The sequence below is a fragment of the Semicossyphus pulcher genome, unplaced genomic scaffold (genome assembly GCF_022749685.1).
Source record: "Semicossyphus pulcher isolate SPU_LCO1_2020_fin unplaced genomic scaffold, fSemPul1.0.p SCAF_3, whole genome shotgun sequence".
Lineage (NCBI taxonomy): Eukaryota > Metazoa > Chordata > Actinopteri > Labriformes > Labridae > Semicossyphus > Semicossyphus pulcher.
Window position 1 is genome coordinate 11,753,382 of NW_027211704.1, and position 22,665 is coordinate 11,776,046.

Consider the following 22,665-nt stretch of genomic DNA (forward strand, 5'->3'; position numbering starts at 1 on the left):
GACCCTTGGGCTGACGCTGGTCTTGTATTTGTGGGGGAACAATAATCAGCGGCAGCAGAGAGTTGGCTGTGACTGCGCCGCGGCTCCCAGCGTAAACCTCCTCTATCTGATCAGATCCCGGCCTTGTTTCAACTACTCGCCTGGATTATAGTTGTCATATCAGCCAGAGCCCAACTGATTACAGACACAAACACATTCACACAATGATTACATGCAGCTCACTGTAGCACTTTATGAAACATCCAGAAATCCCTTTTTTTTAACCCCGCAGTGACTCAAGGTCCTGAAGCGATAAGGCTGCTTCAAAGTGAACGATGTGTGGACGATTGTGTTTCTGCCAATCCCTTTGAGGTGCTGTCATGGTGTGTGTGTGTGTGACTGTGTATGTCTGTGGGGTTTATGGGTCAACCAGTTAGGGTAGGGTTGAACTAACAATCAGTTTCATTGTTGCTTTTTTTCTTGGATATTTTTGCAATTTTTTTAGAACACTATTTTATTAGCATAGCACTTTTCAAGCTAAAAACTGATACATGCAGTTAATGATAACTGCTGCAGATTTATTTATTAGTAATTTTTTAAACAATGGTATCTTGATTTAAAGTCGAGGAATACTTTGGCAGGTTTCTTATATTCAACAGGCAACTGTTGTTTTTGTCGTGTCAAATGGCAACTGTCACTGAGACGTTTAGCAGCTGTAGCTAGCTAAGGATTTAAGCTAATTCTGGCTTCATATGTTGGTTAAAAATGCAGTCTCTGTTGGTGTTTAAAACTGTCTCATTTAATATAAGGATTCTTACCAGACATATTTGGGCAAGACAGACATTTGTATGCTTTATTTTCCATGTATTCAAACTTTACAAGAGAGGAAGCAAGGATGTAAAACACTTGGGCTAATGCTTTGAAACGTGCCCTTGCATAACTGGGTTTACTGAAGGGTAAACTTCCTCAACTCCACTTAAAAACAGGGCAGAGCTACAAACTTTACTTTGAACTCATGAACAGGTGTATTAGCCTCTTTAAGAAAAAAAGTATTAACCTGTATTAACCTGTAACATAACAAAGCTTCTTGGTGCTTCAGTACTTGTTAGCAAGCTAGTTAGCTGGACATGCTAGCAGGCAAATTCATTCTTCATTCACTTGTTCTTGTGTTTTTAATTTTGGGGAGGCTAAACTACCCGCCAGACACTCACGATTCGCAGCCTCTTGACCATATGGATACATCCATAGGTTGACATGCTAGCTGTACCTGGTAACTGTAACAAAGCTAAGATTGGATAATCACTGTTCAGAGGAAGGGGGGAAAAAACATTAAACCAAAAAATTGTTGCATTGGAAGAATTTAACTTGGAATGAAAAAAGTTAGAGATTTCAGTAAGCTCCCTGATTGGACCGAACTCTGAAGAAATTCATTTTGATCTCAGCTTAAACAGAAATCAGCTTATGTGTTGCAGCAACAGAGGTAAAAGGTTGAAAAACATCCTAAGTACTCAGCCGTGCTTGAAAGAGTGTAGTAAAGTTGTTGGCTTCAGTTTGTCGGAGCTTTTCACATTACATAAGGCCTCTCCCGCCTCCCCCTCTTTCATTTTGCACAAAAGATTTCTCAAAACACACACAGACAGACACACACACGGCATCAGTGCGGCATGGCAGCAGTCCAGAGAGGGGCTCCAGTGTCGCTCTGTTTCAAAGAGCTCTTTGCTTGTTGTCCTTTTGATGCTCGCTCCCCAGCAGCAGTGGAGCAGAAATGCCGAACGTCCAGCTTTGATATGAATTTGTCCCTCGTTCTCCACACTGCTGAGCACATCTTCAGCTACACTTCGCAAAGGCCTCCTGAAGTTACAATAATAAATTAAATGGGAATACGACACAAATCAACACTCCTGTACGCAGGGGACTACTTTTCCACTTTCCAAAGTGGCAGAACATGGTAGACACAAATTGCAGATTTTGATACAATTCACCTTGATATTCTCTTGTCTAGTAATGCTTTAGGGTCCTACTAAAAACACAGGCGTTTCTGTGTTGGTATCACTGCAGGAAGGTGAGCAGCAGTAGGTGTTCATTGTGGTGTCCCCCAAGGCTCCGTGCTGGGTCCTATCATCTTTTCTATATACATGCTGTTTCTTGACGTTTTACAGATGAAATGATTAGTCAGTTAATCAAAGAAATACATTTTAATATTAATTAATATAGAAAATATGACGTAGGCTGTTTTTTCAGATGCTAAATTGTGACTTTTTAATGAGTAAACAACTCAAATTTTCCTAGTTTTCTCTATGATACAGGTTTTCCTTAGGCTCAGAATAATACATCAGATCTGCGTCTGTTGCAGGCAATATCCCCTGTTGGAACTCGTGCTAAAAGATTATTACATTTCCTTCATTTTCACCGGGTTTCAGTTGTTTCACTGGAATTCAGTTTAGGTCTTTGACTTGTGCGCCTTCAAAGGAATGCATCATTTATGTGTGAAAACTGTGTGTGTGAGTGTGTCTGTGCTCACCCAGAGCCATGTGTGTGTGTAACATTCCAGACAGTGTTAGAGGTATGTGAATTACGTCTTACAGAGAGAGAATGTGAGGAATCTGCTGCCATGAGAAGGCCACTGTTGTTTACTGACACAGTAGTGAAAAGGAGGTTCCTCTGTGTGTGTGTGTGTGTGTGTGTGTGTGTGTGTGTGTGTGTGTGTGACTGTCTGTCTGTCTGTGTGACCCACATGCTGCTGTCACTTCCTGGTAAGAAACATTTTTGCTGGTATTCTGAGTAATTATTGTCAAAGCCTTTGGTGCGTGAAGCCAAGAAAGGAGCAGGCCTCATGTGTGTTCTTCAAAGTGTCTTTTTATTGTGACTTTTTTTTCTCCATCTCATCTGGTTTTTAAATTAAATCAAACATTCATGGCTATCAGCAGAAGTGCTTTAATAAGTCAATCTTGGACACTTGCTAAATCCACTCCACTAGGCCCAGTTAATTAAGTTAAAGCAATTTAAAACAGCTTAACAGATCTTGTCATGTTGGTTAAACCCTATGACTTTGCTGATTGTACATACTGTATGAGAACTGTACAGAGTATTTTAGACGCTGTCTTTCAGCAAGTTTATTCTTGACTATCCAAATAGAAGTTTCATTAAATAGAGACAAAATCTGAACAGTGCCCTGGGGATGTTTTGACAACTACTAGTGCTATGGTTCTATGTTCTTCCAAATTGATCCTTATTTTGTTTGTGGTGCATGAAAAGATCATAATAAATTAGTCATTGCTGGCACACTTTGACACTTTGTTTCACCCTGACACAGATTTAAAGTTGGTGGTGGCAACACACAAAGACTGCAAGCTAACATACAAGTGTTGTATTCAAATACTTTCATGAAGAAAAATGTTAGTGATAAATTATGGAGAAAATACACACATTTGATAGGTACATGTATTGTGGGGAAAAAAAGAACTGAACGTAAACATAACTTGTTTGTTTACAAGGAAACTTAACAGGGCCCCTTTAAGGTCCACTTTAAGCTACCCTCTGAGCACACTCCAGCAAAGGCTGTTAGATGCAGCTAAAAGCCCCAGAGAAAAACAGCAATAGGTCCTTGAGTTAGGACTATTTACTATAAATATGTTTTGTAGATAAAATAATAACCTTTGTATTTATTGTTTTTTAATGTCTTTTCTTTCCTTTGTGTGTTTTTCTGATTAGATTTGGGATATGAGCGATGATGAGAGCATCTGAAGGACAGGAGGAACGAACCCTGAGCCTCCGAAGGACTCAGCACTTCAATTCATGTTTCTGTCTGTTTTTTAATGAAAGGAATTTCACATTTCCAAAGGGGACACTAAGGGGACGAAGGCCTTACGGGCAAACAGCAGACACATTGATAAAGTTCCTAGAATCCGAATCAAAACAAATTTCGAAAAACCTTTTCTGAGAACTCACTGAAAGCTTTAAAATTCCAATTAGTCTTCTTTTGAATTAAAGATCAACCAAAGCGCCGGACCTTCAGAATAGAGCAGTAATATGATAAAAAAAACCACTTTTCTTTTTTACAGCTTTTCAACTGTTAAATTAGAAACAGACTGAACGTGTAGGCTTTCAACATTGTGTCTATGTTTGTATGTTTGAGAATTAACCTGTTCATATCCTTTGTTAATATGTAATAATGTACTCTGACATGTACTTGGAGTCTGAGACAAGACATAAAACTTGTTCTTATGTAAAGCATTTTTGAAAGACACCTCTCCATAGACTCGCAGGTTTAATCCCTCCACCAGTTTCTCCATCAACGCACACCGTAGGTTTGCTGAATTGTCCTTTGGCATGACATCGGTGCACTACATCTGCTTGCTCATTTAGTTTAAAAAAAAAAAGCTTCAAAAACATTTAAAAATACAAAAACACAGCTGACAACTCAGCAGATCCATCCATCTCCCTGCCTGTTTACTGGAGACTGTAATACATGCAGTACAGTTAATGCTGAAACCAGCCTTGTTCCTTTCGGAGGTCACAAACAGATGTTCCCGTACAATGATAAGGAAACAATTTACTGTTACTGTCGCAACCTCGACCCTACAAGTGCACACTTAAATCTGAAAGTGCTTATAGAGACACTGAAGGATTTAATGGTTTGTTCTGATGCATGCTTGTGTTTGTCTGTACACTTTATATTGCTTTTCTGCCTTGTCCTACTTGTCTGAACCTCTAACGTACAATATTTTACAGCAAATGTTTCAGCAGCAACTTGGATTAACATGGAAAAGAGATTTTAGTTAAAGGGGCCCTGTGGAGTTTGTGACCACTAGTAGCAGTGTTTTTATGAATGGATCATTATCTCGACCTATCAGATGATGTGATTCACATTCCTGCCATTATTTCCACACTATTCCACTACTCGGCACTTGGCAAACATGACCCATAGAAGACGTAGTAGAAGAAAGAAACTGCTGACTAGGAACAAAGGATATCAACAGTGCACCATTTGAATTATTCAATAAATCAGCTTTGCAAATGTTTACCAGGAAGGAAAATCACTCGACATATCTTTTTGACCTCGAGAAACATAGAACCTAAACATTACTTTTGTTTGTTTACAAGAAAACTCTGCAGGGCGCCTTTAAAGTCAGACATGTGACAAAAATATTGCAAAATAAACCACAGAATTCAGACTTTTTCCTCAGATTTTATCCACAAAATTGAGATGAAAATTAGGATTCTGACTTCGATTGTGTGACACCTTTTCTCTTCTGAACGTATTTCACCAAAAACTGGAATAAAATGTCTCTTTATTATTTCTGCTTACACCTGTCAGCCTTTTATTGTATCCACATTCCTCTGCCTTTATTACACTACACTACATTCTGCAATACACTCATTGTTGCTGCTTCTTTTAAATACTCATTCCTTCCTCGTCATTACGCATCCACGAACACACCAAAACAAACAGAGGCACACACAGTCAGAAAGTAGTTTAAAAGCATTTTATTGTTCATCAAGGCTACTTAACGTACAAAAAGGTGGCCTGCCAAAACCTTTTTAGTAGGAGACACAGAGCCACAAGTTGTTTTCTTGATACAATTTTTTTGTTTTACATTTCAGAGTATTACTACCACTTAGTACATGCTACTTCCAGTCAGAGTATAGACCATCTTATTTATCTGCACAATTTTCATGTTGTTGTCTCGTTACTGATGGAAAATGGCCTCCACAGATGAGAAAGGACATCCACAAAGCTCATTAGATCATCTCATCCTCATTGACTTGCAACAAAGCAGATGCACTTGAGCACAAAGTATTTATCAAAATACTGTCAGGATTACATCATTTCAACTTCAATGACGTTGAACCATTCTAACAAATGGCCTCGAATGATTTTACTTGAAGCTCGTTTCCCATCTGTGGACCTAAACATCAAACGATCTTTAAACCCCACAATTTATATTGCTTACATGCAGAGGTGGAAATTTGACCTGCTGACTAACCCATGACTCGTGTTGATTTTAATTTCAATAGTTAAATGGAACTTACTTGAAATGGCCGAGTGGCAAGAGTCGCTGAGCTAGTTGCAAATATATTTTGTTCCATCAATGCAAAGCATGCAAATTGGCTTAAAAGAACACCCTCTTGTTGCTCACTGTTGTTCAGATGTGTGTTGAACATCGGGGAGCATGGAAGTAGCGATTGTCACCGACACACTGGTGGCTTCTCGTGGTTTCATACGTTTACTGTGTTCCTGCACTTGAACCTTTACTCTAACACAACAAACTCTATAAACAAAAAAGATCAACTTTTTTCACAAAAAAAGAAAAATGCAATGATTACAATATAAGGACAGGGAAAACCAACAATTAAATAGCTACATATCATTAACAAATTAATTGTTCCTCAAAAAATACCTACGATTTTTTTCTCTGTACATTCGTTACGCACAGCGTAATGATGGTCTTATAGTTACCTATTATAAAAAAGTATTTTTTTTATTAAGTGATTTTCCTACAGTGTGTAGGGAGTGTGTGCCGAAGCAGAAAGAGAGCCTCCTACCTACAAGGTGGTAGTGAAATGATAATGAGAAAGAATAATAATAGAAAAACAAAATCCTCTGGACACTGAGCCCTTTTCCCTCCTGTTTTCTAGCATGTTGCTCACAACATCCAAACTTAAATCAGGGTCAACTGAATCTGAGAGGAGGGGGAGGCAGCGCTGTGAGCCTGGATAAACACTTTCAGTGGCAGCTGAATGTCTGCCGGCTCACAGGTTGTGCTTACAGAAGCTCAGCTCCTGAAGCTCTGTCGCCCCCAAACCTGCCTGCTAAATTTAAATCATCTTCCAGACCTCTCTGACCTGTCACGGAAAGCACATTTGGGTTGTAGAGTTCTTAAGGAAATATATGTAATGGCAGTTGCATTGTGATTAAAATGCATCTGAAGAATCTAGACCTTTAACCATCGACTCTGGTTGGGTCACATCTGATCTGACGGTTGGAGATGGAATGTATGGACATTTTAGAACATTGTTCCATTTAGAGAACTCCGCAAAAATTACCTAAACCAAACGCATAAGAACCTCTTCATCATTTAACCTCAGCGTACTTTTGCTACCTTTTCCACTGTCCACTGTTACAACCCCAGTTCTCTTAATTCTATGCTCTGAATGTCCTCAAAAATGTTGTGGCATGAACGGTTTGATCGTTTATCAGTACAAGTTTGTGGCCAATTTGCTATATGAAACTAAAAGTGAACACTTGTTATTCTGTAAAGACACAAAGCCCTGTTCACAAGGAACTCTGGGACAGTCAGCCCTGTCTGTTATTACCTCTGTCTGGTGATATGGAGTTTCTGAGTGTGTATGAGGCCTGTACAAAGTTCCCTATTGGAGGAATGTATGCCACCTTGGCGCAGGCTCTTTTACAAAGCAAGTCATTTTCTCAGACTGCAGCAGTCAAGCTAAACTGCAGCAACAATACAATGTTGTTCAAAACAAAAAAGCATTGAAGTACAAAAAAAAGTCCGGACACCAAAGATCACAAGCTCTTACCATAAACAACACCGTGTTTTCCAGAAGCATCGTAGCGAGCTAGCCTTAGCTGTACAAAACACTTTCTGTACTGCAGCAAGGATTTGGGTAATGACTAGTACAAAGGTGGAGATTTTCAGACAGCAGCCAAACAGAATAGTCAGTATAAACTCAATTTGATCTCGACTGTGATGCTCTCCAGGAAAACAAGGCCCTGCTATTTGTGCCACTTTGGTGTCTCAGCTCAGTCACGCTGAAGGTTATAGCATCCTGTACCACCGATGGATCAACATCTTAAGAAAACCTTTACAGGCTGCGTATCCCAAAAACCAACTCAACACTAGAACGATCCCCGCTCTGCTGCAGGAGCGAGCTGATCGCTCACCGTGCTGAGGTGGTGTTGAGAAACGCAGCTTTCATCGATAAACAGAGCCTGTCCCGAGGCCGTCCCACTACAGAAGTTTGTTACCATACTGATATTAATGGAAAACAACAATACAAAAGTGTAATAATAACAATAACAATAATAATATGGAGTACAACTGACCCAGCAGTGAGTGTATAGTGTCTATGTCTGTTACCGACGATGAAAGAAGTAACAACTAACGTCCAAATGAAAAGGCTAATAGTAGTTAAGATTGAAATGCTTAAAAACATTAATAGATACCAGCTATTAAAAACAAAACAGAACAAAAATACATGCATCTGTAAAAGCATTAGTTTACCCTTCAAACCTTGTAGACATCTACCTAACCACAGAGTGAAGGAGAGGAGAGGGAGGGACAGCAGAGTGGAAGCCAAGTATAATTACAACACCTGTGTTCAAAGAGCTGCGAAATCAAAGGTGTGTTTGAAGAGATCCGAATAATCTTCTCTCCCCCGGTCGAGAATCCACACTTGTTTTTCTTTTTCAACCACAAAGTGACATGCAGCATCATCTATCCCCTCATCGCTGTCAGCAGTTAAGCCGGCGGCACACATCAAAGCTCATTGTTCAGACGCACTTCAGGTTTTGCACGACTCTTGTTTTCAGTCAGACGGCGGCTGGGGATGTTGAATAACGCGACAGGGTGCTGACTGGATGACCTGACTGTGCTTACAGGATGAAATGCAAAACACTTGGCACAATTTAAGCATGTAAGTCGTTTTGTATTTTTCTTTGTCTAAGCAGGGCTGGGCGGTATGATCCATTTATAATCCCAATGCATCCACACACTTTCTCACTTGCATGTTCATATCGAGTTTGGATATGAGCTTACACTTTTATGGTATTTTTTTAACACTCCAGAATATATCAAAATGTAAAACATCACGTATCCATGGTGATGGCTGTTGGATGTGTCCTATTCCTAACACAGTTTTCCCTGTTCTTTTATGACCCTACCCTTAAACCTACATCCACCTCTCTTTTACCAAATGTATGTTTTTTTTAACAGCTGCGTTTATCAGCATGCAGTGATGTGACTATAGTCATTTTGTATCAGAACATACACTACAAGTCAAAAGTTTGGACACACTTTCCCATTCACTTGCATGAGAAAATGTGTCCAAACGTTTGACTGGTAGTGGATACATAGTATATCTGTATCCAAAGTTGCATATCTCTATCTGTATTTTATACCGCCCAGCCCCACTAAGATGTATTTTCCATTTATTGAAATACATCCACTAAATAATGTGGGTTGTTCTTTCTGCCAGAGCCATAATAAAAGTAAGCCAAGGTAGGTTTAAGCTCCAACAAAAGCTGGTTTACATCAGATTGCGTCAAAATCCGCATTATAAGTCCCAGTGTGTGCGGTGCCAGGTTACGATACCGACACCCTTTCAATTTCTACGGCAGTAGTGCAAATCCGACCGAGTCATTCACCAAAGTGTACACATGCAGTAACAAAACCAGAACACACTCACAGGAGAGAGGAGGGAGGTGAAAGAATGGAAGATGATAAAACAGAGGGAGGAGATTATGAGATGGCTGTTGGGCGTTGATAAACATCAGTGTCTGAGTTTTCTTTGGTAGCACAGTCAGGTGGTTTGTGATTATTATCCAAAGTGTTTCTCTCTTATCTCTTCTTTCAAACGTCGGGCTTCTCATAATGCAAAAGCAGAACACAAAACTACTGTTAAAGAAACAAAAACAGAAGAAAATTAATAATTAAAACACCGCCTCTCTTCTCTCTCTTTATGTACATATAACTACAGACAGCTCCAAGCTCGACACGCAGGGGTGATGAATGATTGGAAGGAGCAGCTCGGTGCTCCAGTCAAGTCCCAAAGTTGAACCCTCATCGCTCATAACTGATTACCGTCTGGCATTACCAGATCACAGAAGGAAAAAAAGGCAATGTTGTTATTGCTTGATTGATCCTCTATGAGTGCATAGAACGAGTGCAGGATTGAGGGTTTCGGGTCTTTTTTTTTAGCAGACCAGCAGGCAGGCATTCCCTCAGGGATGCTGGTGACAGAACATGTGACGGGGACATAGGTGTAAGAGCGGGGTGATTGAAAGGGCTGGAGATTGGAGGGGGCAAATCCCTCTTGAACCCCTCCTCATTCAGGAGACCACAGAAGGGGAGTGGTTGTGATTGACCATGCGACTGTCGGGGGAGGAGTTTGGGCTGCTGCCGGAGGACGATGGGCTCCCCTTGTTTTTGATCTGTTGCCAGGTCTCGCCCAGGGCCTTGGCGAAGTGGTCGTCCACCGAGCCCGTGATGGACACCGAGTTGGTGGCGGTGGGCTCGGGCTCCTTGTAGTTCTTCCCAAGACTGCGGCGGAAGTGCTCCTCGATCACCGGGTCACAGGCTGTATTGGCTAGAAGAGAGAGAAGAGAGGAGAAAGACAGAGTTTAGTTCCCATAATGAAACGAGAAACGTCTCTATAACTCACTTGTATAATGGTCAGTGGGCAATTTATTGCCTAGCATCGGTTTAAACATTGGTAATGTGCATTTTAGGTCAATGGAAAAACATCGACTCCACTTTTTCATTGCAGCTTTTTTAAGTTAAATCACCGTTTTAAATTTCACTGTTAACCTCAATGAGATCATAGGGATTTCACTGGGATCATAAAAAAGGCCACAGTAAAGTTATCATCCCACAGAAAACATGACGGACACTCACAGACAGGACGAATAAAACACACGTTTGGCTGCGGCCTCCAGTGACTTATACAGCACGGAGAGCACAGATAAGGTAGTAAATAAAGCATGTTGAGGCCTCGTCACTATTTATGTGCGGAAAGTCTGACAGAAACCTGGAATTACTGTTCTTTTTTAGCATCAGTAGAAATATAAGTATCAGCGCGCTATGTTTTCTTAAGAGGGTGAAATGCACACAAGGGTTCCCACAAACTGAAAGATTTGGGAAATGAGTTTCTTTACAAAATATCAAAACTTTAAGGGACAATTATAACAGTCAGCATGGATGTTCCCTTGTGTACCATAAACACATGTACAGAAAGACATCATGAGAGCACTCACTGTTGATTCTCCTGTAGTTGTTGGCGAGGCTTGAGCAGCCGTTGTGGGAAACCGGACAGTGAGACAGGTTGCAGTTGCGGTTGTTGGCTGGGGCGCAGGTGATCACTGAAGGACGATTCTGAAAGACACAGATTCAACACTTTAAAAAACAACCCAAACGATTTAGTCAATAGTACAGCATGAAGAGTAACTAAAAAGGGAGCAGAATTTGAAATGCTGAAAAGATCCACATAGAGAAGAAAGACCAAAGGGAGGTTTGAAACTAGAGGGGAGGGGGAATGATTCAGTGACCACCAGGGTTTGACAACATTTTGGCTAACAAGCCAAATAGGAAATTTCTACTCTCCACCATCCAAGCAGCCTGGCTAATGAAAGCACATTAGTCTCATCATGCAAGAGACCTACCAGAGTTGAGGTTTTACCCAACAATTTGCCAAAGATGAAGTCAGTAAGTTTTGGAATCAAAGAAACGGGGTTTGAAGGTTACCTGCTGGCGCTCCATGGCGCTGACTGTGTGCGGCACCGTGGCCATCGCTGCTGTGCTGCTGCGTGCAGACTCCACCACCATGCTGTTTTTGGTGAGTGCCAGTGGCTGGTCCATGCCAGCTAAGCTGGCCAGGTGGTGATGGTGGTGGTGGTGGGCGTGGCTGTACAGGTGGTTGCCGTGGACTCCCAGAGCACTGGGTACCACCACACGCTCAATGGGGCTCCGGCTGCGGTCCTTGGAGAGGGGAGAGCTGCGGTAGTCTCCATTGGGTTTCCTAGGAAACAAAAAGGGATGCTCATTATTTATATATATTTCTGGATTGTGGTTGGATAGCAGTATACTAACTCTGAATCTGATATAAAGAATCTGAATACTTATTTTACTTATTGATATATTGTGGCTGAGCATACAACGATGCTCTAAAAGCACTTTGGTGTTTTGCCAGACCGATAAAATACTTGCTAATTTGCTTAATGCCGATATCAACGGAATCACTCTTCAAGTTTGACAGAAAAGTTTGAAAGAGAACAAGACGAGAAAACACTTTGAAATTGATGTGGAAGAAAGTTTAGCATTGGAGAAACAAAAAAAGAAAGAGAGGTAAAAGGGGCTCAGAGAGGGACAGAGAGCGAGATGAGGGATGAAAGAGGAGAGATAAACAGAAGAACTATTGTAAATGGGGCTCTCTGTCAAACACTGCAGCACCAGCAGAAGCTATTAATACTGACCTCACACACTCATACACACTCTTTGCTTCTCAGATTGCTGGAGGGTGTTTTGAACAAGCACATGCTCACACACACACAAACGCTCTCTGTGCTGCTAAGTCAAGAAGGAGGAAGGAAAACTCTTCAAACTTCATCCAACATGGATGGACTCCAAACTTGTCCCTGGACAGAGGGGCACATGGGCGAAACGTTTAGAGCCTCTAAAGTGGTTTCCTCAGTACAGGAAATCAACTTTATCTCTCCAATGAGGCTGAAGTCGGTTGCAGTCGGTGCTGTCTGATGAAAAATCCTGCAGTGTTAACGCAGCAGAGACGCAGGCTCAGGACTTGTGAGCTGGATACTAAAGGCAGGCCTCCACAAAGAAACTCCTGCTCTCTCTCGCTCTCTCTTAACAGTGAGCTCATATTTTAATCATTGAAACAGCAGAGATAAGGAGAAGGGATTCAAGTAATGGCACTTTAACACAACGCAGATTTCGGCCTCTTCTTTTAGCTCCCTCCTTGGTTGATAATAAAAAGTTTCTTTCGTAGTGACGTGGTGCCTGATGCTGTGCACACTTGCTTGCAGTTTAACAGGTAGCAATTATTTTTCCTCAGTACGTCAAATGTGGTCTGTGTTTTCTGTGTGTGTGCGTGTGTGTGCTCGTTCAACTGTGTATTACACAGTCGCTGCAGCTCCACTCCCCTCCTACAATTTGAGGCCCTGTTACAGGGAGCAAGATTTACTGTACACGCCTCTTGCTATCTCATCTTTTCCCTCCTGCTCCCTCCCTGCACGCATACACACATCCATTCAAAAAGTCAACACATACAAGCTTAAAAATACAGTATATGCATAGACTAAAGCCTGGATTAGGAAAATAACTATCCAATTTACTATAAGCCAAGCGCACACAAACATTAGTGAACAGAATACATTAAATTCCCGCTTTATTATTCACCACACACGATGTGGAGGCATTTTCTCTCCATGTGAGAAAGTCTGGGGGAAGAATTAGAATGAGAATACACAACGGACCCGAGAGTGAAAAAGCCGCAGCGGCCCTTTAAAGGTTTGTTTGGATGCACGACAACAAGTTCAGGCAAACAGTTGTATTTCCATGTGACCAGGCAACATGACTGCTGGGTTAAGCATCTGGAGCCCACAGCACCGTCCTGCACAAATAAACAGTCTCCACAGAATACAGAGAGGGGGAGAGAGGAAGAGCTGAGGAGAGGTGGGGAAGGAGAGGGGGGGCTGAATGTGAATGGTGCAGACCTCTACTATAAGAAAGAGTGAGGTCGCTAGTTTCCTTCGTTTGTGCCGAGAGCTTACATTAGCAGGGGACCCCCCTTTTTCTTTTTTTCCTCTCTTTGTCTTTCTCTTCTTTCCCCCTCACAATCGGCAGCGACTTCCTGAGGGTCAAAGAGGGAGAGACTTGGCAGCGTGTTTATAAAAAGCCAGCCGACAGCTCACCAACAAGCTTTTATCTTTATCCATTTTTTACTTTTTATGAAATTGTGTGCAATTTGAAGTTAAACACATTAAAATCAGATCATAACAACCATAGTCGTGTTCTAAAGTTAAAACATTATTTCTACAGGGAAAATCTACTTTTAATCAAACCCTACCAGCCAAAGCCTTCCTGTAAAACTTTGTTATCTCCGAATATAAACAAGAGCCTTGATTAGCTTAGAGGCAAACAGATAAAACAGCTCTCCCTATCTCTCTCTCGTTCCCTGTCCCAGCAGCTGGGTCCTGAGTTAGGTTGTGGAAGTTGTTCCAAACTTTAATCATTGCCAAAGGGCAGGCATGCCCACATCCTCGCACAAGAGGGGCCGTCGCAGGAGCCAGTGAACAGGATCAACAAATCCGACCAATGAATGCCGTAGCTGTTGAATCCACCGCCGCCCCCGCCTTCCCCTCGCCTGATTGCCCACCAAACCCCGGACCGCATTTCATGCCAGGGATCAGGCATTGAAAAACCCGCCCCGTGTCTTTGTCTCTCTCTTACTCACCTCTCAATTATCGTTAGGGTCGCAGCTGGGGAGAGAGGGAGAGGATGCAAAGGGCGGACTGTGAGGGCTACACATGAGACATGGGGATGGGGGGTGGTGGTTACAAGGGCTAGAGCTGAAGAGAGAGGGGTTGCCAGGTCCAGGGCTAGAGGAGAGGGTGAGAGAGGGAGGCAGCCTTTTAAAAAGGAAAGAACTCCTGGCACTCACAAGGGGTATGAGGGGACAAAGTGAAAAGGAGGCAAAAGAGGCAAGTGGAGTGGACTGTGCTAAAGAGACAGGGGAAGAGGTTGGGGACGCAGCTTAATCTTATTTCACAATAAATGTTCACTGGGTTACTAATCACTCTTGGATCGAGCTTCAGTGTGGAGTAAACAGCACAGAGCAGTGCAAAGGCTCGCGCTCAGGGTGGGCAGAGAGAGGGGAGAGGAGCTGAAGTAACGGATGTAGAGCAGCGGTGGCTGGTGATGGGGAGTAGAGGAGAAAACAGAGGCCACGGGGTCATGTTATTATACACTAGCTGTGGTTTCCACAAGTTGGCCAAACTACAAAATCAAACTTCTCAGCACTTGGCCGAACATTTAAAATCTTGATGTTCTGCAGGTCAAGTCAATTAAATGTTCTATGCAATCATAAGTACAAAAAGTGGAGACTTTATCTCAGAGTTGTTTTCAAAATGAGAACAGTGTGGCTGACATTTAGTAAATACAGCTTGACACAATGAAATAGGGAGCAGATATCTATTTGATTGTATCCTGCAAGAGTCTGGCTTATGAGCAGCCTGGCATTAGTGGTAGCCACAGCGGTCGGCACGAACTGAAAGATCCCTTCATTTAAAACCCAAAGAGTCCAACCCTTGATGCATAAATGATACAGTCATATATCTCAAAGAATATTACAATACTGGGATCTGTCATTTAGTACAGGCTTTTAAGTCACCATTCACATGACACCCTGTCTTCAAGTAAACCCAAAGTGAAAGATCACAACTGTGAGCATGTGTTGGAATGACTAAAAGGAAGAAAATTACTGATGTATGGCTGTAAATCTGAAAACTTGTAATTTGTTCTTGCTGGCTTAACAAGCAGCTTTGTATGAGCTAAGTCGCCCAATTGGCGTAATGTGAATGGAATAAATCTAAACATATCGAGCGAGGACTCTAAAAATATGGTTTAGTTTTAAAGTGTGCCAGGTTTAGCTCTATAGCACACTGCCAATTTGGTGAGTTAGCTATATTCCACTTTGAAGCAAAGATAGAGTCCGAGCTATAAAAGCTGTTTCTCACAATTGTGCTCCTACGCCTTTAGAGAAAACCTCACTACAAATCTTTGGTTGGGCAGACGTTCACATCCTTCTCCTTTAAGAAAAAATAAAGAGCGAAGAGAGAGAGAGAGAGAGAGAGAGAGAGAGAGAGATACACACAGGAAACATCTGGGAAGAATCAGGGCGTAGAGAGGAGAAGATGACAAAAAAGAGAAGAAGCAGAGGAGGATGAAGGCTCGACCACAGGTTACAACCAGGCCCAAGCTTTGCGAGGTCTGCAGAAAACCACAGAATGGATATATAAATATATACACACAAACACACACACACACATAGAAAGTGAGCCACAGGGCCTACCCAGGCTATGTATACAGTAGAGGCACATCTCAACACAGTTTGCTCTACTCAGAGCAGGTTTTAGTAACAGGACGGAGCGGAAGTTTGCAATAATATTTGTATCCTTTAAAATAGAGCAGTCTAAACCCAGAGGAAATACACCATTACTGATGTCACTCACAGAATAGTATAGTTATAAATCAGGTAATCGTTCTTGACATAGAACAGGCAGTATAAGACTGAATATATTAATATAAAGGGGTTTTTTTTAAAACGCATTTGCTTTGCTCAAAATCCTTAGAGAGTAGTCAAAACATTTTCCAAACTGCTGCTGACACAGCCGTTTTTAATCTTTGAGCTTTTTACTGATAGAAATCAAGCACATATTTGACAGTAAACCGACCGCAGGGAACGAGAACTGAAGAAAACCCTTTGTTATCAAAGCTGGGGCCGATCGGATATGGGAAGAACCACAACAAGAAGGCAAAGAAAACAACATGTGAACAGACACACAAACAATGAAACTCCCACATGCTCTCCCTCCTTTCCCCACATGCTCTCACACACACACACTACATAAATAGTCCCATGTAAAACAAGAGGGTAACAATGACTTCACCAGGCCTGGCCACGTTCTCACACACACACGCACACACACTCTTATTTTCTCCCCATTTGGCCAATTGAGAAACTTCCATGAGAACAACTTGCTGCTGAAGTTCCCAGTAGAAAGCAGCTGCACTCTCTCTATGCTTCAGTACTTACTGCAGCAACTTGGTTTTTGCTTTTAGCCTCTGTTTCTACAGAATTGACTTTCAGAGTAAGAGCAAGACTATGAATAAAAGATTGGGTACTACTTTGGAAAGCAAAGCTTGATTTGAAACCACTAAACAATTGTCTGCATGTCAGAAATTGCAAGTCAACCTCAGGGTAACACGGCTCATTTCAAAGAACAAGAAACATATATCAACACAGGATATCAACACACCTGCTGCCCACTTAGTCACATGTAACAGGGCTGCTGTAAAGACATTGTCCTGCAGCGATATGCCCTAAATAAATAACCAACACAAAACTTTGCAGTGACTGGCTCTTTCTCTTAAGGAGTGATGAAACAGCTGAGCAAGAGAGCTTTTATTCTGGCGGGTCTACAGCTGCAGAGTGGCGGGCAGGCGGGCAGGCAGCAACAAGCTTCCAGCCCGCAGGCTCCAGCGGACAGGATAAGGCTTCTTTGTTCAAGACTCCTCCTACTCCTCAGAGAAAATGAGAAAGTAGCCCCTGCAGCCTGACAAGGAGCCCACTCAGCACACACACAAACACACACACACACACACACGGATGAGCACAGATGGGCAAGCACACATGCATGTACGGAGAGTACACGCCACAACACATGTACATACCTGCACAAACACATGCAGACTCAGTAAAGAGCACAGCCTGTCACCAGGGCTGCTAATACAATCAGAAACTTTAATGTGCAGAATTTTGCATGCAAAAACTGACTGCTGCAAAATCATGTTCTCCACAACGATATTGGCTTTTAAAACTAGAAAATCAATACATTTGTCACGCTGTTATTACTGTCCCACATTAAAGCTTAAGTTGGTTCAGAAAGTTTTCTTTTTTTTCTGACCACCGCCTGAGCCTCCCCCTGACTTCTGCTTGTTTTGATTGGACAACAGAGTAAACCTGAGCTTCCTCCTTCACAGCCACACCTCAAGTCTAAGGTGTCACATGTCTGTCTGTGTCAACACTCAGTAAAAATACGACTGAGCTTCCAGACAAAAGACAACCAGCAGAAAAACACGCATTATTTGGCAGCCGACTGAGTCAGAAGCACACAGGAAAACTGCCATTCAGGCAAAAGAAGGTCCTCAAAAAGAGGAGAACGAACACAAAAGCTTCTAAACACGCAGGAACAGTTGAACAGAGCAATCAGTGCGGACAAAAAACAGGCTACACAGACAGAAGCAGCCAGCAAAACCCAACTGCTAGAATGGTGTCAGATAACCATCTCTGGACATTTGAACTGCGAGTGCATGTGTGTGTACGTGTGATGGGGGTTGCAGGGGATCATTTTCTGGTTTTCAGTGTAGCTTTTTCCCAAAAGCTAAGTCCATCATTTTCAAATTAAACCTAATCACTGCTCCTAATCTCTGCTCCTATAATTGACAGATGGTTTAAATGAAGCAGAAAGCTCTTGCGTGTTAAATAAAGATGATTCGACTGGTAAGTACCTTACAGTGTTTTCTCAAGAGGCTGTTTTTACTGCCTATTTTTAGCTTAACTTTTTCTGCAATGACAACCCATCATTCTCCACTTTAGTGTAATCACTGTGCTTTGGACGGGCACAACAGTTCAAACGAGGAGGAAAACTTTTCAGGCGCTGACTCCGACTGCAGGTTTCAACAAGTCACTCAGCAGTTAGTTTTGCCAGGGAAAGAATGCCCTCAGGGAAGAACCTCAAATTAAAAGACAAAAATAAGACATATTTAGGATGGCTCTGGGGCAAACAGGTTTCCAAAATGAAAAAAAAATATATCTTTATGATAAAAGCCCTGAGTTCAACGTCAAGTTGCAACAAGTCAACTGGCAATTGACTTTTCTTGGGTGCAGATTAACCTGTAGCTGCTACAGCCAAAACGCTACAAGGTCATAATTAAAATGAAGATTAAATAAAGGCATTATGGCTTATCATGGGGTACCTCGAGGAAACCACCATGATACAATGAGCAGTTTAAATCTTAAACATCACAGGCTTTAGATCAGTTTATTTTTACACAACCTATTTTAACAAAACAAAAGGCTGCTTTTAGAAGATGTGGCAAAGAGCTGCAACACAGCTGAAAGTTGATATGACAATAAGTCCCATTGTACTTCAGCAGGCTGACAAAACCCAACTCATGATATATGAGTAGGAGAATTTGCCTATTAATGTATGCAGAACTTAACCGCACTGTGCATCCGGAATCTCTCTTAGGGAGTGAGAAACAACAGACACAACAAATTCAAACAGCAAGTGGGAAGATGGATTTACTGCCTGGGTTTTCTGAAGAGTATAATGGTAATTCTCCCACCACTGATACATCCATAACAGAAATCAAGATGACTCTGCACAAATGTCAAGACACACAAGCTAATCCTTTGTTATGTGAGCCCAGGCGGTCACAAGATGAAGGAACAAAAGACCCTTCCCCCCCGTGTGCCACGAGAACAACTTGATTCAGATGTCGTGGATTTCTACCTGTAACACAAGCTGTGCAGAAATATCCCCGCCTTGTCACAAGCTAACATATACAACTTTTGTAATTGTCGTGGTTAACCTCATCGAATAAAAGCCCTTTTATGTTCTGGGAAAAAAACAGGATCCTCTAAAAACAATGGTGATTTATATAATTTCAGTCACTGCTCAGTTTCTTCCAAGCAATCGTTGCTTCACCAAAAGGCTGCAATAACACTCCTACAATCAAAGCCTTTGGGTTGTGAGAATTTGACAGGAAAGTTGTATATTTAGCAGAGCTTTTCAGTGCTAGGAACGTACAGCTAAATACCTATGATACAGACTACAGCTTCAAACTTTATAGACACCTTTAAAGTCTAAACGTGTCTGTGCCAGCTTTCACAAATGAGAATATGTACTGCATATGCCTTCAATCTGTGTGTATGCACATGCTTTAACACATAAATACACTGCCAGTAACTGTGCTCTACTTTTAATCCAGGGCTTCTAGTATATCCATTGTGTCACCTCACAGCCACGCTGACTTACTCCACATGTGACTGTGAAGACATAAAAACATCATGAATTTATAATTTTACTACTATTTTCAGCAGCAGCAACGACGTATTGCTAAGTCTTAGCATGCATGCAAAACTGCACAGCTCTACCTAACACCTCCTTGACTGTCTCTGCAATAAATAGCAGTGGCTGGAGTCCCATGACTGACTCAGTAAAACCGAGAAGGGGGGGAGGGGGTGATTTGACTCCACTTCCACCAGCCCTAGCATACCTTCCCCACCAATCAGCGCTCCAGAATCTCTGGAATCTTTGGAAGTGGGAATGTGGGAACTTTAGAGATGTGAGTAATCTTTCTGTTGTGCAGTCCCCTGTTTCCAAGCTTCAAGAGTTGCTGCTATAAGGAGAACACCGCGGAGCCGGCTAAACCTGGCGTAGCACCATGGAGTCCAATCTGGGAGTTCTGAGAAATTGTGCCTGCGCGCAGCTTCCCGAACAGAGGATCCCGCACACACATGGCCAACAGAAACACTCACACAAACATGCAAGTAAAAAAAAAAGGCTTCTTTTAAAAACGCTGAGTTTTGTAGACAGCAAGGTGGCCTCTGCGGTGGCTGCAGCGTGTGTTTGTGTGAGAGAGACAGAAAACTAAAAGGTGCAATTTCAGAGATTTTTTACGAGCACCTCAGGAAATGAGCATCTACAAAATAACCCAATTTTCATCATTATAGATTTCATTAAAAAGTCTGTTTGTTCTCTTGTGTAACCACAAAGATCATTTCGCAGAGTGTGTGTACTCACAGCTGTGCAGCAAAAAGTCGGCTCATCTTCGCCACATGTTCGTTGTCGTCCATGTCGCTGTCCCCCTGGTCCCCGCTCAGCTTCCTCTTTGTGGGGCTGATGGGAGGAGGACCTGTCCTGTGGCTGCAAATGGAGGAAGATGACGAGGATGACGACGAAGAGGAGGACGAGGAGGAGGAAGACGAGGACAGGGACAGGGACTGGAGTCTGGGGTCGCCCCTCAAAGCTGCTTCACCTGAGGAAGGGAGACGGAAAGGGAAAAAAACGTTTAAGGAGACATAAAACTCCAACTTTACACAAACTCTAAAAGAGGAAAAGAAGGCAATTTTCAAATATGAATAAACTTTTGGTCGTTTCAAACATGACTGCTGTCAACTGAGAGTGCTCACATTTACAGCAGGGTACTTAGCCATAGATGTAAATTATGGTAATTAGTCAAAATGATGGTATTTTTCAAGCAGAAGGCAACTACTTTATAGCCACTTTTAACAAGTTGACCACAAAAAGTACTTCATGACAGTGTTACTGTACAGGCTGTGCTCCAGCACAAACTTTGGATTTTGTTGACTTATAAAGTTTGCTGAGTGAGGCACAAACCTTTGGCATCAGCAGAGGAGTATCTGGTTAGGAATGTTTTGGAAGACATAGTTGTGGATGGGTTCTGCATTTGTGTGTGCGTGGTGTGAACTATTCCTCGCTTTACTCGCTCTGTGTCTGACTCTCTGTGCTTTCCTCCAGTCTTGTCCTGGTACAGAAGGCCTTCAGAGTCGTCAGTGAGTGGGAGTAAGAGCAGAAGAGAATCAGGAAAACTACCACTGGCTCTGCCTCAGCACGGGGACTTTCCACTGCCTCGAGTATCTGTCTGAATATTCCCAAACAAAACATAAAGCCTGAGACTAAAACTGTCAGTGCAGCTTGCAGATTTGTCCTAACTTCTCCCATATTCTGAGAAAAGTAAGTGGACAGTGGACAGTGTTCTTTTGGTAGGATGAATCACAAAGACCTTTGAATACAAGGCAATAAAATCTGGGTGAAAACCAGTTTAAACCGACAAATAATTATATCATTAAGTCATTCAGAAGGCTTCAGCGCTCACACACGCAAACACACACTGAAAAGGCTTTGTAATGTAGTAAATAGTCTGCTCTGTTCCTCCACTGTTCTTCTATGTATGTGTAGTTTTAGCATGGCCTCCCAAACACAGCAGCAGCAGCTCTCCCCTCTTTCTCTGGCATGTTCCTGCTCGCCCCACTGTGTACCATGGCAACAAGGCGGGTGACATCATTGTTTTTGGCAGGACGGAGGGATGGCAATAAAAGAAGGGAGACTGTGACACCACGCTGACCAATCAGGACCCAGGGCACATAATAGCTTATCAGAGGTTCAGAAGTGAAGCGCTCAACAAGGGGTGAATCTGTGAGTGTTTCCCCTGCACACAAATAAGACATTCAGCCCAATAGAGTCAAACGCTGTTGACTTATCTGCTGCTATTACACTCAGTTGCCAGTTAGGAGCACATGACTACAACTAATGAAGCCCTGCGATAAATCCTACATTTGTGAAAGTTATGACGTTATGTTTTTTAAATGGTTTATTTGAACTTCAGCCATTTTGAAGGAAGTAGTCTACAATGCATTTTCAACAAACAACTGAGCACTGAAATAGACTGCATTAGTCCTAGCGAAGGGTAATCAATAACGGTGTATAGATTTAGTTGCCTCACTCATCATGACAGAGTGGAATGTAGTGTAGTTTCTATAGTAGTAGTAAATATCCTACTGAATGACCGGAGCAGGCAAAATAAAATGCAGAATTTGTCATAGGTTACCACCCTGTCTTTCAACAACCCTGAAATCAAAAGACAGATGGGTGAAGAAAAGAAGTCAAGATACTCACACAACCACTGATACACAGCTTACTACAATGCTGACTCTGTTTATAGGCATAGATACTATACATTTTTGTTCAGTAAATAGAGAACCTTGCTACATTACAAGTTCTTTTTTCCTTTCACGGCAGACAATCAGTAGATAGAGGGCTGTTACACAGAAGTCAGCCTCCACTCTACCTTTCTCCCTCTCTGCTCTCTCAGTTCATTAGGTCCACATGATCAAAGCTATTTCTCTTGACAGAACTTCAAACAGCTTGGAAATCTGGATGAGATTGGATTACAAACGAAGGTGAGCCTCTCTATCTCTCCATTTCCCGCTCTCTTCCTCCCTCCCTCATTTCCCCCCTCAGGTACTTAAAAAAGATGAGTCCAGGCATGTCCTGTCTTCGTCTCTCTCTCTGCAGAGCAGCAAAGTGATTATTTTTGGCCGAGTTTCTCAGTAACCTGAACTTGC

The 22,665-nt window shown here is 42.2% G+C and overlaps 2 protein-coding genes across 3 annotated transcripts in view; one reads left to right on the forward strand and one right to left on the reverse strand.

Annotated features, from left to right (window-relative positions):
• Positions 1–5,286, forward strand: part of atg7 (ATG7 autophagy related 7 homolog (S. cerevisiae)) — a 73,955-nt gene extending 68,669 nt beyond the window's left edge. The window contains exon 19 of the mRNA XM_069677893.1: positions 3,691–5,286. Coding sequence (XP_069533994.1) covers positions 3,691–3,723 — 33 coding nt within the window. The 3' untranslated portion in view covers positions 3,724–5,286. The remainder of the gene's footprint in view (positions 1–3,690) is intronic.
• Positions 5,287–5,451: 165 nt separating this feature from the next.
• Positions 5,452–22,665, reverse strand: part of vgll4b (vestigial-like family member 4b) — a 34,974-nt gene continuing 17,760 nt past the window's right edge. For both annotated transcript variants that reach the window (XM_069678314.1, XM_069678313.1), the window contains 4 exons: positions 20,321–20,555; positions 11,460–11,733; positions 10,973–11,090; positions 5,452–10,305 (listed from right to left, as the gene is read on the reverse strand). In XM_069678314.1, the coding sequence (XP_069534415.1) occupies positions 10,049–10,305; positions 10,973–11,090; positions 11,460–11,733; positions 20,321–20,555 (884 nt within the window). In that variant the 3' untranslated portion in view covers positions 5,452–10,048. The remainder of the gene's footprint in view (positions 10,306–10,972; positions 11,091–11,459; positions 11,734–20,320; positions 20,556–22,665) is intronic.